Consider the following 15,017-nt stretch of genomic DNA (forward strand, 5'->3'; position numbering starts at 1 on the left):
CCCTTGCCTCCTTTCTCCTGCGGCTGGCTAAACCCTTTCCTTCTCCTCCGCCAGCTTATTCTTGTCCCTCCTCTTGGAATACCTTCCCCAGAGCCCGGAGCTGGCATCCCGAAATCTTGCCCACCCAGTATAGGTTCTGACAGGGTCAGCCCTTAACAAATGTCTGATGGATGAATGAATGAATGAAAGATTCATCTCAAATGACAGCTCTTCTGAGGAGCCTGACCTGTGCACTCCCTCACCAGAGCGCCCCTTCCAGCACAGGACTTACAGGACTATATAATGCCCACACCGTATCCACTGTCTTCAAGCTAGGTGGCACTGTGAGCTCTGGGACTGACCTAGCTTTGGATCCCACGCACCAGGGTAAAGTTCCCCAGGAAGTATCATTGGTATTAAATGGAACCAAGCATCCTGGGGCATGATCCTCAGTTTCCCTGCCTATGAAATGGGGAGCTACTTGCTCTACTAGCTTCCACCTGTGCTGGCTTCGAGGCTCACCAAACACACGGCCTGGCTGCAGAACACAACCGCCCCGGGAAACCCTCCTTCAGCTTGGACAAGGACAGGAGTCTCTTACTTGGGTCTGAGGCTGCCAGGATCCCGATTCGGGCCTGAGTCCCTCCTGGCCATGGTGGGAGCTGGAGGGGTTTGGAGGTGGGCGCACACAGACTTCTGTCTCGTGGTCACTTCGGCCTCTCTCAAAACATGGTGACAATGCATGAGACTGAGTTTGGGGACTAAAGGCTCTCAGGGGACACTCACCCGCTGGGCAAAAAAAACTCTACCCAGTGGTGTCCCTGCTCCGTGTGGGCTTTGCTCCATATTTCTGTCACCCCCTGGGACTCCCTGCCTCCATTCTCAGACTGCAGGTTCTCCAGAACTGAATGAGGCCACCCAAGGAAGGTCTGCTGCTCTGCTCAGTGAGGATTTGGGGACAGCCAGGCTTATCAGAGACTCTGGATCTGAGGGCCGGTGTGTGTGGGGGTGGTGGTGATGCCAGAACCTGAGCCGGGTCCCAGGGAACACCCACCTGCAGCCCGGGCAGCTGGGGCTCTGGGCGCGGTGACGCGGGTCCTGGGGGGCCGGCCCCCGGGGGGCAGTTGGGGGCTGGAGGCTGAGGGTCCCGGTGCTCCCGGAAGGCCACGCTGTAGGCCAGGCCCCCGCAGTGGCGGGCCGTGGGGTCGGCGCTGGCACGCAGCAGGGCCAGGCTGCCGCGGTACCGGTACACGTCCTCGTGCTCCCGCGCCCACAGGTTCATGCGGGGTTGGTCCGGGCGCGGGAAGACCGGGAAGATGGCCTCGCCCACCCGCTGGGCGGGGCGTCCTGAGGCCCCGCCCAGCCGCAGAGCCTCCACCCGCAGCTGCGCGTCGTGCTGCCCGTCGTTCTTGCAGAACCCTGGAGAGGGGAGACGTGGGCTCAGGGGCCGTGTCTGGGGGCTCCCTGCCTCCCCCCGGAGGGTAGGAATGACTGGTAGGGCCCTGGGTGGGGAGGGGAAACCTGGGCGGCCGGCCCTCTGAGTGGGAGTGGGCTTGGCCAAGCTTTCCCAGCGGATGACGGCTTGACACCTCTCGGACCCCACCTCTGAGCCCTCCCTCTACCGATGTGGGGTTTGGGAGGGCTCTCAGCCGGTGACATGGTCCTGAGTATCACTACTTGGAGGGAAGAGTTCAACCTGTCCCTGATCTCTGGTCACCTGAAGGCCTGGGACTTGGTTTCCCCATTCCCTCACAGCCCTCCTCCTCCAGGAAGCCTGCCTACGTGGCCTCGCAGTCTAGGTGTGGATCTTCTGCTCCTTCCGGACCACTTAACTATTCTCTGTTGAGATTCCCGCCTTTCTACCTAATCTGGAAACTTCCTGAAGGCCAGACCCTGGTCTCCACCTCTCCATCCACCCCCATGCCCACAGTCCAGTGGTGCTCAGGGCTGGGCACCCAGGGCACTGGCTCCAACGTTACTCAGTGTGACATCCGGTGGGACTGGCCCCAAACCTGCTGTGTACTCAGCTTTTGTAAATTTACAAAGCCATTCCTCATCTGTCCTTTTATTTCCTCCTCACCCGACCCGTGTGACCAGCATCAGTGTCCCCCTGTCACACTGAAGGAGGCAGGGGCTCACGGAGGACCAGCATTTGCCCAAGATCACACAGACAGAGCTTTGGGATCCAGTCTAAAGTTCTGACCCTCTCAGTTTCCCTGAGGCTCCCTGGGGTCCCTGACAGGGGCTGGGGCAGGAGTTACAGGATCCTTCTCTCCCCCCAACCACCACCCTCACTTCATACCTTTGGGCAAAATAAAGACAAACTTGTTCCTGGTGAGGGCGAGGCTCTGGCCAGGATCCTGCTGCTCAATGACATCGGTGACAGCAGAGCAGGTAGGGAGGGGTTCCCCATTATTTACCTGCAACAGTACCCCAGCCCCAGATCCAGCCTGCAGGGGGTTCTCAGCTGTCAGCCGCAGGGCGTATCTGCCCTCCTCGTTAAACCCCACACTTAAGACTTCAAATTCCAGATCCAGTATCTTCTCCTCAGCCTTCAACCTCTGGCTCTGCAGGGATGCAGGGACCCAGGGTTCCGGCCCCCTGAAAGCCATGAACTTGCCGGGGACTGACCCCCAGGCTGAGCGCTGCCCCCTCCCTCCCACAGCCCCAGCCTGGGCCCAGTCTGAAAGCCTGTACACTGGGCACTCAGGGCCGTACCCCACCCCTCTCTGTTTGTTTGAGGAGAAACCAGGTAACAAGCCAGGAAGCTGGGCCTGTCATGGGGAACAAAGGCCGCCACTGATCCCTCCCTTTTAGCATTTGTTCATTCAACAAACATTTATTGAGCATCTAATGTGTGCCAGGCACTATTTTAGGCATTTGGAATACAGCAGTGAAACAAATGAAGGTTCTTGCCCTCCTGAAGCTTCTCTTCTAGTGGGGGAGGGAGGTTGGGACAGATAGAAACAGGCACAAAATATAGAAAATAAATAAATTATAATACGTGTTAGAAGATGATAATTCTATGGGAGAATTAGTGCAGGGTCAGGGATGAGGAGTACTGGTGTGGGGAGCACAGGGTATGGGGTTCTCAGGACTTTCCCTTTCTGTCTCTATATGCCTATTCATTCCCAAAAGTTGGTGAGTTGGGGGGGGGTGGTCTCAAGGGAAGAGGGACAGTGCTTGTTCTCTGGGAGCATGGCCTTAGCACCTGCTTCTGGAACCAGTTTGCCTTTGTAATCAAAACTCACAATATTGGGCAGAGAGCCCAAAGCTTCTTACACTAAAGAGTTGTCAAGCTGGAATCCATCCTTCCTGAGCCTGGGTCTTGCTGATACCCAACGGGAGAGGGAAAATTCTGAACACTCTTCAGTAAGAACCATCTCTACCATCACCATCACCACCAACGTTATTACCACCACCATCTTCACTATTACCATCGCCATCATCACCATCACCATTACCATCATCACAATCACCACCATCTCTATCACCACCAACATCATCACCATCACCACCATCATCACCATCATCACCATCACTATCACTGTCACCACCATCACCATCAGTACCATCACCACCATCACCACCACCACTATCACCATCACCATCATCACCACCACCACCACCACCATCACCATCATCACCATCACCATTACCATCATCACCATCACCACCATCTCTATCACCACCATCATCACCATCGACCATCGTCACCACCATCACCATCACTACCACCACCATCACCATCATCACCACCATCACCACCACCATCACCATCATCACCATCACCATTACCATCATCACCATCACCACCATCTCTATCACCACCATCATCACCATCACCACCGTCATCACCATCACCACCATCTCTATCACCACCATCATCACCATCACCACCATCACCACCATCACTATCATTATCACCATCACCACCATCATCACCATCTTCACCTCCAGTATCATCATCATCATCATTTATGATACTCTTCATTGAGCGGCTACTGCATGCCAGGCACTCTACATGGCTCTGTGATGTAGATATAATCATTCCCATTTTACAGATGAAGAATCTGAGGCTGAGAGAATCTCAGATTACACAGCTAGTAAGAAGCTGAGCTGAGATCTGTATCTATCACTATACTTTCTCCTATTAAACCTGTCCTGGGACTGGCTCGAAGATTGAAATTCATATTATCAGGGACTTCTGTATCCTAAAATTGACAAGTACAGTTCTGAGTCCAAAAAGCACATGTATGGGTAGCATAGATTTCATTCAAGAGTTCATTTGAAGTCACTTTGACTGGAATGCATTATTTCCACAAAGTAAGAGATAACCAGTCTAAAGATGGTATTGGCCAGCCCTGCTAAGGGTCCCCAAGTATGTGGTAGGCTTCCTCTGCAATGATTAGAATCCAGTTCCTTCAGATTCCCCCAAGGAGAAATTGAGGCAAAGAGGGTTTAGAAGACCAGAGTTCTAGCCACCTGACTTGCACGTGAACTTGGGCAGATCCCTTTCCCTCTCTGGGTGTCAGTGGCCCCATTTGTATCATAAGTGTGAGTTGGGTGGTAAGTCTTCCCACAGCTCTGGCGGTCTGCAACTCTGTAAGTCATAGTGGGAAAGGCCAGAGTCTGGCCATTTGGGAAGAGAGGCCACCTGGAAACCTTTGCCTCAACAAAGGGCCTGACCAACCAACTTGGGTCTAGAAGCCATGGTTTGCCCCCGCTAGGTCTAAGGTCTTGGAGATCCAGTGATTCAATTGAAGCAGCTCTCTTCCCTTGCATGTTCGAAGTGACCCCCAAAGATGTCACAAGATGGGAGTCACTCCCTTCTGCCCTGGGGCCAACCTCTGAGCTGCACCCAGCCCCATGACCCTGCAAGCAGATCCCATGCACACAACAGTTCTTTCTAGTCGGTTTACCCTGAGCCATGCCACACTTCCCTCTTCTTGCTTTCCTCTCTTCTTTCCCTCCCTCCCACTTTCTATAAAAGGTCTGAGGTGACCATGTTGGTCTCAGCATGGTTGGAGGGCCCTGCACCCCTTCCACTTCCTGCCTCCCCTCCCCAACTCAGTCTCTGGGAAAGGCTCATTTTTTGGGTGTGTATGTGTGTGTGTGTGTGTGTATAGTTATCCTTTAAAATTATGGTAAAATAGATATAATGTAAAACTTACCTTCTTAATCATTTCTAGGTGTGCAGTTCAGTAAATGTTAAGTACATTCACATTATTGCACAACCCATCTCCAGAACTCTTCTCATCTTATAAAACTGAAACTCTATACCCATGAAACAACAACTCCCTATTTCTCCCTCCCCCCAGCTCCTGGCAACGGGCCCTTCTACTTTCTGTCTTTATGAATGTGACTGCTCCTCATCTCAGTGGAGTCACACAATATTTGTCCTTTTGTGACTGGCTTATTTCACTTAACATAATGCCCTGGGGAGGCTTACTTTTGCCCCAGGCTGGGCCTGCCCTGTCTCCCCTCCCCTGCCTTTGCTGGTGCTCTTCCCTCTGCCCCAACTGCCCAGCCACACCGGGCGTCATCCTACGCAGCCTGCAGACTAGCTAAAAGCCTCTTCCTCTGGAACCGGGTCAATGACTCCCACCTCTGCCCCACTCTGCACCTTCCTCCTTCTGTCTCAAATGATGACTTGCCATAGTCGACTGAATATTCCTTCAGGGATCATGTCTGTGTGTCCAGGCCAGGGCCGAGCAAGGGATAGGTACCTGGGGGACCATTAAAGCATTATTGAATGAATGAATGAGTGAGGGGATGAATGAATGAGTGAGGGGATGAATGAATGAGTGAATGAATGAAAGGATAAATGAGTGGATGGACAAACCCGATCCAGCTTTTGCTTGTACAGAAAAGAATAAGAAATGGTTCTTTGGCTATTTCAACTGGATTCCATCTGAGAGAAGCGAAGACCATTTTGGGCTCTTGACTCATGCTTGGACTCAGAGATGTATCCTGGTGCCTCACTGGGCAGGCTGGTGCCTGGGAGAGAGGGCAGGGGTAAGTGACAGGGCAGGAGGTAGTGGTCCCTTTTTTGTTCTTTTTTCATCAAGATTTTTTTTTTAAGATTTATTTATTTATTTTAGAGACACAGAGAGAGAGAGAGCAGAGGGACAGGGAGAAGAAGAGAAGCAGACTCCCACTGAGCACAGAGCCCGACGCGGGGCTTGATCCCACGAACCCTGAGATCATGACCTGAGCCGAAATCAAGAGTTGGGCACTTAACCAACTGAGCCACCCAGGTGCCCCAGGAGGTAGTGGTTCCTAATGCTCAGGCTTCTCTGGGCCTGGCCTCAGTTCCACAGAGAAAGTCTGGAAACCTCAGTGAATTTTAGCAGGTCAGGCCTGGATGGTGCTCCCACTTTACAGGTGGAAAAACTGAGCCCAGGGTAGCAGATCAGGACCACCTCCCTACTCCCTTTGCAGGATTCTCTCTACTCCTAGCTGCCTCCCTGATTCAGCTTTCTGTGGTTTTCAAAAGATTGAAACTGCAGGCAGAGGCCTGGTTCCCTCAGAAGGAGTCAGGAAGGAGCAGGATGTGGGGTGAGGAGGGGAGGCAGTGGTGCTGACTTCCAAGCTGCCCTCCTGGGCTCCAGCATGAAAGGCCTTAATGGAGCCCTCCAGTCTTCTTTCTTCTCTGGAAGAATGGCCACTCGGAGGCTGCTGGCTTTGTCTGGAAGAGCCTGGCCTCTAATTAGCCCATCCCAGAGGGCCCCTTCCTGCTTCCCACAATGGCTCCTTTTAGCCTCCTCTGTTGACACCCGTGGGCCCTCAGACCCCCATCCTCATCCCCAGGGAGCCATCTCCAGCTCTCCCTCAACCCCTGGTCTCAGCTCAGAGCTGAATCCTCCCAGCAGGGACGTCTGTGAGTTCCTGGACCCTCCCAATAGTGCTGGCACGATTATCCCCTTCTACAGATGGGGAAACAGAGGTTCAGAGAGATCAGGTAGGGGAGTGAAGAGATGGACCTGGACCTCAGGCCTCCTGATTCCCAGGCCAGTGTGGTGATTTCAGTAGCCAGCCTCCTCCCCCCAGCAGCTTCTCCCCTCCTACCCCTGTTCCCCCCCGCCCCCCATGGAACAGTCCCAGGCCCACTCCCTTCAAGTCCACAGCGCCAGAAGCCTACGGGGTGATAGAATCATAGACTCAGCCCTGGTAAAGTGAGGCATGGCAGCCAGCCTCTCTCCACTGCACAGATAGGAAAACAGGAGGAGAGCAGGAAAGAGCCTCTTTGTGGTCACTCAGTAACTGGTAAAGGCAAAATTAGAAGTCTGGTTTCTTCCCTTCACTGAGAGTGGCGGTTAGGGTTGGGGCCTGGCTACCTTGAGACTCTTTCCTCTGAGTGGTAACTCTGATCCAATCTCCATGTCTCTGGCACCATCGGGCTGCATCTCCTCCCCTTCCTGGCCTCTTGCTCCGAGCTTTGGCATGGAGCACTGTCAGGAGAGTCCGGGTCATGCCTGCAGCCCTCCAGCAGGAGCTGGGGCTGCACCCGTGACCCCTGGGCTCACATGACAGCCCCTCTCTGCCAGCCGTAGCTCAGAAGGGATAAAGTTCCTGAGGTAGCAGAAAGGAGAGGGCGCTCCACTCGGGCAGCATCAGCAGCGCCGACCTTTGCCTCCCATGCTTGCCCGGCTGTTCTACCGGCTCCAGGGACTCAAGCTCCCGAGCCCTGCGTCCGGCCTGCTTGGGGGCCCTGCAGACTCTGGGGGTTCAGAGACCAGCCCCAGTCCTCTGCACAGGAGACAGGCAGGGCAGGTAAGTGGGGAGGGAGAGAGGGGAGCTGGCCGGGGCAGCACTATGTTAGCACACAAGAAGGCCCGAGAAAAGGTGCCACCTAGAACCTTCAGCTGGAGAGACCAACTTCACAGTCAGGCTCAGAGAGACAGAGAGAAGAACAAAACAAAGAGCAGGGGGGGCGCCTGGGTGGCTCGGTCGTTAAGCGTCTGCCTTCGGCTCAGGTCATGGTCCCAGGGTCCTGGGATCGAGTCCCGCATCGGGCTCCCTGCTCAGCGGGAAGCCTGCTTCTCCCTCTCCCACTCCCCCTGCTTGTGTTCCCTCTCTCGCTGTGTCTCTCTCTGTCAAATAAATAAATAAATAAATAAATAAATAAATAAATAAATAAAATCTTAAAAAAAAAAACACACAAAAAACAAAGAGCAGGAGAGAGGAACGGAAAGGGAAAGACAGGTTAGAGAGAGAGACACACAGAAATTGACAGAGAGTGAGGCAGAGACAGAGAGATAGAAGGAGAGGCAGAAAGGTGGGGGACAGGCGGACCGAGCCAGACAGGGCGGGGGTGGGATAGAGAGAGACAGTAACAGGGATGGAAAGAGAGACTGATGGACTGGGACAAACAGGCAGCAGAAGGGCAGGACACAGAAAGAGAGAAAGGAGCCAGATGGGAGATACTGACAGACAGACCCACCAGTAGGCACCACTGGGCAGAGCTTCTGCTGTGTTCTCATCAGACAGAATGCTGAGAGGTATGTCTCAGGTGGGCCACTTGACCAACTCTGGGGGCCTTTGCCCAACTCCAGGGATTGGGTCCCAGACAGGGTTCCCAACCACAGAAGGGAGCAGAGTCCAAGCCCTGGGAAGGGAGGTTTCTGGACAAAGAGCTGTGAGCTCTCTGTATGTGTAGGGGGTGGAAGGAGGGAGGATCTCTGGCAAAACCTCTCCTAGCTCAGTCACTGCCCTGGCATATCATGTGGCATCTCTAGGCCTCAGTTTCCTCTGAGGTGATGGTGAATATAGGTAGAGCAGGGGTCTCTGAGATCTCCTTCTGCCCTAAGATCTGGCCTTAGCTCAGGCTCTTTCTTTGCAGCTAATTTACTGCTCTATCCTACTTAATTCATGACCTCTACCTCATAGGCCAAGATGGCTGCCTGAGATCCAGCCATCATTTCAGCCATCGGGAAGGAGGAAGGAGTAAAGAAAACATCGCTCTTTTAAAGAACACCCCTTTTCAGAAGTTATAGTCAATGCTTCTTTTTCCATCTCACTGGCCAATACCTAGTCTCAGGGCTATATGTAAGCTTCAGGAGAGTCTGGAGGATGTGTAGTACTAGCCTGGGGACAGAATCTGTTTCACACAGCTCAGTGATGCCTGCACAGCTCCTCTCACACAGCAGGCTTCAATACAGCCTTACAGTGTTTTCATTTGATTTACTAGATGGATAAATAGATAGATAGGTAGATTTTAAATATACATTTCAAGCAAATGAAAATCCCCCTTCATTTTCCCAAACTCATTCCTCCCTCGAGTGTGACCACTATGAACAATTTGCTGTGTGTCTGCTCGATTCATTTTCTAATGTATTTACACTCGCGTGCGCACACACACATGTGCATGCCCACACATACCTAGCTTAAAGGAACATTCACGTATTGCTCAGCAATTTGCATTCATGGTTATTATACTTGACACTATGTCTTGGAGGTTTTACCATGTGAGGCCATGAGCAAGTACCTTACTGTATAGGCTTATCAAAGCTGATCCATGGATATTGGGCTTGTTGCCAAGTTTTGCATTACCAAGGACCTTGGAAGATGCAGGGCATCTTCCCTGCATATGTATGCAAATGTTCTAGATTTCCTGAAAAGGGGCCAAAGGTGAATTTTCTCTTTGAGTTGTGGGTTTACCCCTTTCTATGTAAAATCTCTTCTCATGGCTGTGCCCTCTGTCTGGAGTCTTCACCATCATGGGGAACCAATCTCACATCCTAAAGCCTGTGTTCCTTAGGTTGTCCAACCCTTTTGTTGACTGTTCCCCATTTCTCCTTGGAGGAAGAAGGTGCCTCCCTTGGTGTCCGTCTCCTGGGGATTTAGGGCTCTACTTCTGGTCCCCATCTTTATCTCTTCCCTCCCCTCCCTGCCTGCCACAGCACAACACCTTCTGAGCCCCCTTCTCCTTCCCCAGTGCTGTTTACCCCTCCAGGGCACCCCCTCTAGGAGGAGGAGGGGAGAGCATGGTGAGCCCGAGCCCGCCTCCAGCCGACAGAGATGGGCCCAGTGTCCCTGCAGCCTTGGGGTTGCAGGAATGTGCTTGGGACGAACAGCAGGCCCCAGAACCCCAGCCTTCTCCTGGACAGAGACTGGGCCACGAAGAGTGAAGAGAAGGCTCTCCCCCTTGAATGGATCATTCCTGAAATTCAAGCCCCAAAGTCCCATGAAAGTGTGACAAAGTCCCCCTTACCGTGGTCAGGGCCCTCAGCCCAGCTGGGCAGCAGCGGGTTATTAAAAGCTTAGCTGGTGGTTCCCCTCTGGCTTGGAGCAATTCATCAGGCCACGGCCCCCCGGGAGTGATGGATGGTGACAAATGAGAGTAGGTAGGGGGTTCCTGAGCCCTTCCAGGGCCACAGCTGGGGAAACTCAGCCATCAAAGCCCTGTGTAGGCTTCTCCACCAGAGGTGACTCTGAGGGCCAGGGAGATCAAGTTTCAGGCAAATGGTTTCGGGAGGTGGAGAGGCTTCTCTGGAGACAAGCCATCCTGTGTGCTATGTGGGGCCCAGCCTGGCTGAGGGCCTGAGCTGGAGAGATGGGGGTGGGGTGGGCTTCTCTGATTCTGCACAGGCGGGAGGCCTGGGGTAGGGGGCAGGAGGCCTGAGGGGTGGGAGGAGGGGCAGGGCCAGAGCCGGTGGGAAGGAGGGAGCTGCTTTTCTGGGAGAAGGAGATCAAACACTTTCTAAAGCAGGTGCTGGGGACCCTGTTCGGGGCCATCTGCTGAGACTGCACAAGCAGCCAGCCCTCCGGGATCCTAGCCAGGGCTGGCGCTAGCACTCAGAGGAGGAGGCCTCCGTTGCTGGGGAGCACCCTGGGGCTGGAGCCAAGCCTCGCGAGCCAGGTAGGACCGGAAGAGGAGGGGACACAGGGACAAGGCACTTCAGCGGGGACAGAGCCCCAACAAAGGCTTGGAGGCAGGAAGGCAGCAGGATGGTAGGGGGGAGTAATTCTGAGGGATGAAGTTGGAGACCTGGAGATGGCTGTCCTTGGGGGACACTGGGGAGCTAGTGCCGGCTCCGAAGACAGGGAGACGTCCGAAGAGTCGGGTCTCAGTACGGTTTGCTGGGAGAGATTGATGGAGAGCCCTATCCTGCGGCCAGGAGGGAACAAGGAGAGAGAACTCAGAGAAAGAGAGAGAGAGAACTCAGGGGATCTAACAGTCAGTTCCTCGGTGAGGAGGGAGGGCAGCACGGAGGCTACATCTCAAGGCCAGAGCGTGGTGACACCACGCCAGGAAGGGAGAATCTGGGGCTCCTATAGCTGGGGGAATCTTCATGGCCTTCTGGCCAGTCCTCCTTTGAAGGCAGGAAACCCTCTGTAGCATCTTGATGTTACCACCCTCTTCTTGATTGCCTCCCCTGATTGGGGGCTCACTCCTCTGTGAGAGTAAGAAAGCTACCTTTGTCCCGGGCTGAAATCTGCCTCCCTAGCTTCCCTCCTCTGAGTCAGTTCTAGCCTAGCTTTCTGGGAGGGGAGGGACATGCTGCTCCCTGACACAGATGGCCACCTTCCTCCTACCCCTCACCAGGGTCTACACTCACGCCAGAGCAGTCTGGCCCAAATCCCTCATGTCCGATGGTGTTGGTGGTAAGGGGGACAGGAGAGTTCCAGGAAGGGCTTGTCAGGTGCTGCTTCTGATGCTCCCTCGTGGCAAGGGAGGTAGGAGGTAGAGAGCTGAGGTAGAGAGCCATCCACACTCTCCCCTCACGAGCTTGGCAGCCGACAACATGCCACTGAACGGGGTCAATCTGTGTCCGGGGACAGGTTAGGTACCCGTGTCAGTCTGATACACGGGCGCCATGTCGCTGGGGGTAGACCCGGAGCTCACTGGCCTGCATGGGCTTGCACCTGACTTGGCTGCCTCTCCACGGGGGACCCCATGGGCAGGACCCAGCTGCATAGGCAGGCACATTGGCCAGCCCCCCCGCCACCCGCTGCCGCCCCACTCCTGGACCGAACATCCCTTGGGCATTCTTTGCTGCAAAGCCGGGGATTAGGGATGGTGCTGAGGCTCTCTGAGGTGTCACTGAAGTTTGGGTGTTGTGCAACTTTTGGGGGGATATGTTGGACTCAGAGAGCCCAGGGCTGGGATGGGAGGGTGGTGGGCAATGGGGTCTCTGGACCTTCTGCAACTGCTCACCATGGTTCCGACCATTATGCTCCAACCTGTGCTTGATTTGCCCATGTCTGAGGGTCCTTGGAATGTGACCGAGGTTCTGAGCTGTTTCAGAGGTTCTGGTACGATACTGATGTTCTGGGGGCTCATGGGGGTGACAGGTTCCAGGAGTTCTTGTGGTATTACTATAATTCTGGGGATATTGCTGAGATTCTGGAGGTGCTCTGGGGAATCAGGGAATCCTTGGGGGTGTTTCTGAGATTTGGGGGATGCTGCTGGCCTTCCCTATTACCTCTGGCCCACTGTTAGCTCCTTTTAAGCCTAGCACTTTGCCCTTTGAGGATTTTGATAACCACAGGCTGCTGAAGGCGCACACGTGGGCCTCTGTTCCTGGACGCAAATATTCCTCAGATTTAATCAACTTGAACAAAAACATGGGGAGGAAGGAAGCCCTGTCCCAAGGCCTTCATGGGCCAGCTCCAGCCCCAGGGGCAGAGCAGAGCAGCTCGTGTCAGGCCCAGGCAGCAGATGGCCTTTGTCTTCTCAGAACCCAGAAGCTTTTTGTGACCCCTTCTAACAGTGAGCAGGGCTTAGGCCCCCAATCTGTGCCCCGCTGGGAGCCCCTCAGGTATTGCTACCAGCCTCTTCTGAGTGTACCCACATGGGCTCACGCAGACCACACCAGACTGGCACCCCTGCCCCGTCTTCTTGCCTTCCAGACTCCCCTTCTTAGCTCTCCTAAGGCACCTCATTCTTACTACCATTGCTGACCTTGTCTGACATTGGTGCCCTGCTCCAGGCCCCCTCCTCCAGGAAGCCTCCAAGACTGCCCAAGACGTCTCCTTATAAATCCCCCTCCCCACCCCTCTTCTCGGAACTTCTACAGTCTGTCTCTGAAGTCCCTCCACTCTCCAGCCCCTCCTCTCCTGATGGCAAGTACCAGTCTCCGACTCTTCTGGGTATGAGTCACCCTATAAAGCCAACTCCCGTGGGTCGGCTGTGGACTCTGCTGCCAGGTGGAGAAATTCGTCAGGAGCACATCATTACCATCTTTCTCTTCTCAGTACATTTCCTGGCCTGCCTGCAGCCTGGCCAGGTGGCATCTCTCCTAACACCTTGGTGCCAACCCTCCCATTTTACAGATGCAAGCACCAAGCCATTCCAGCTCTGAGCTGAGGAGGTACTTTGGACTCAAGAAGTGGGGTCCCCCTCCCAGCCTGAGCTATGTAGCCCCCCAGTATCCATGATTCTTTCACCTGGCCTGCCTCCCTCCCTGCCCCCACCAGCGTGGATGGGGGAATGGGGGGGGAGCAGAGGGGGGCAGGAGGGTGGGTAGAAGACGATAGGGGACACCTGGGTAGTCACAGCCTCTGTGGCTTTGACCTTCTCGCTACAGCTAGTGGCTGGTGTGCTGCTCCACATTCTTGGGCCGTGAAGTCATTGAGGGCAGGGAGTAGGGGCCTCAGGGAGAGCAGAGCCCATAGTCAAAGCCAGGCTGGAAGCCCCACCCCTCCTGGGACAGAGGAAGGGTTGAGACCCAGAGAGGCCAAGGGAATCCCTCACAATCACACAGCCAGCCCCAGGGTTCAAACCCAGGTAAGGCTGCGTCCCCGACCAGGGCACTTCCCACTCCATATAGGAACTGTGCTTTCCCCCCTGGGCCTGCTCCTGCCCGTTGTCCGTGTGGCCTCCATCAAGGTGCGGCCTGCTGTCCACTGCGCCCACACCCAAGCAGAGGGACAAAGCTCACAATTTCTTCACCTCTGGTTGGGGCCTCCTGAAGGTGACCTCTGCATCTCCCCAGTGAGGCGGGAGGTGATCTCACGGGCCCTGGGATATCCCTGCGGGAGGCCGCTGGAAGGCATCCACTGCAAGCCCCTTTGGGGGCAGAGCAGGGTTTGGTGGGGCGAGAGGTGCTGTGGGGAAGGGATTGGGTCAGGGACTGGGTCTGGGCTCAGCTGGGCCCCTCCCTGCCAGCCTGGCTCAGCCCCTGAGGCTGATGGAGGCTCCTTCAGGCAGCCTGAATGTCTTTCCTCAGTGCCCAGCTAGGTACCCCTCTCTTCCCCCAGGTCTCTGCTCACACGTCACCTCCTCTGCGGGGCCTTCCCTGACCATCCAGCCTAAAGCAGCCACCTCCTGTCTGTCTGTCTCTCTTCTCTCGCCCCACTTTATTTTCCCTCTCAGTGCCATGACACGTTTGTCTCCCCGTACCTCTCTTGCTCATGGCTACATTCTCAGCATGTAGAACCTTGCCTGGTGCATAATCAGGATGCAATCAACATTTGTTGCGTAAATGAATGAATGAACAAACCAGACCGGGGAGGTTTCCTCCAGGGAAGGAAGCAGTTTCTGACAGGCAGAGTTGCCCAGCGATGAACATCTCTGCCTTGTATAGAGGGAGTGAGCTCTCCATCACAGACTGGACTCCAATTGTTGGATATATCACCAGGGGGATTTAAGATCAGATAGAAGTTAATTGCTCTCTAGGCTGGGGGTCCAGAAATCCTGAGCGGAGAAGGGGGTGTGGGGCTCTGGTGTTGGAGCAGAGGCTCTGAAATGCCTGGCTGGAGACATACACAGGAGCCTGCGCAGGGCAGGCCTGTGGAGGGTGATGGTCACTAGAACGAGCAATGGCTTGGCCAAACCCAGTTCATAAAGTCCTCGTCACCCGAGAGCCCCATACTGTGTGTGCACCAGCGGAATAAGGGAGGAAGAAGAGAAGAGGCCGAGTTCTGCCCCCAGAACCTCACAGCCAGGCTTAGGAGGCTGGATTCACCCCAAGTTCCTGGGAACAGATGGGTAGTGTGGGCTCCTGCATTGCATCACAGAGAGTTCAGGTTCAGTTCTGAGTCAGCTGCCGCTGACAGCTCTGCAGGAGGGGGAGGGGTGGTCTGAGCCC

General features: G+C 54.7%; 1 protein-coding gene across 1 annotated transcript in view; it reads right to left on the bottom strand.

Moving 5' to 3' along the window:
- Window positions 1-2,591, bottom strand: part of CCDC33 (coiled-coil domain containing 33) — a 100,081-nt gene extending 97,490 nt beyond the window's left edge. The window contains exons 1-2 of the mRNA XM_078078763.1: window positions 2,282-2,591; window positions 1,063-1,398 (exon numbers count right to left, since the gene is read on the bottom strand). Coding sequence (XP_077934889.1) covers window positions 1,063-1,398; window positions 2,282-2,591 — 646 coding nt within the window. The remainder of the gene's footprint in view (window positions 1-1,062; window positions 1,399-2,281) is intronic.
- Between the last annotated feature and the right edge of the window lie 12,426 nt (window positions 2,592-15,017).

This window comes from Halichoerus grypus, chromosome 8, assembly GCF_964656455.1.
Source record: "Halichoerus grypus chromosome 8, mHalGry1.hap1.1, whole genome shotgun sequence".
NCBI classification, from domain to species: Eukaryota; Metazoa; Chordata; class Mammalia; order Carnivora; family Phocidae; genus Halichoerus; species Halichoerus grypus.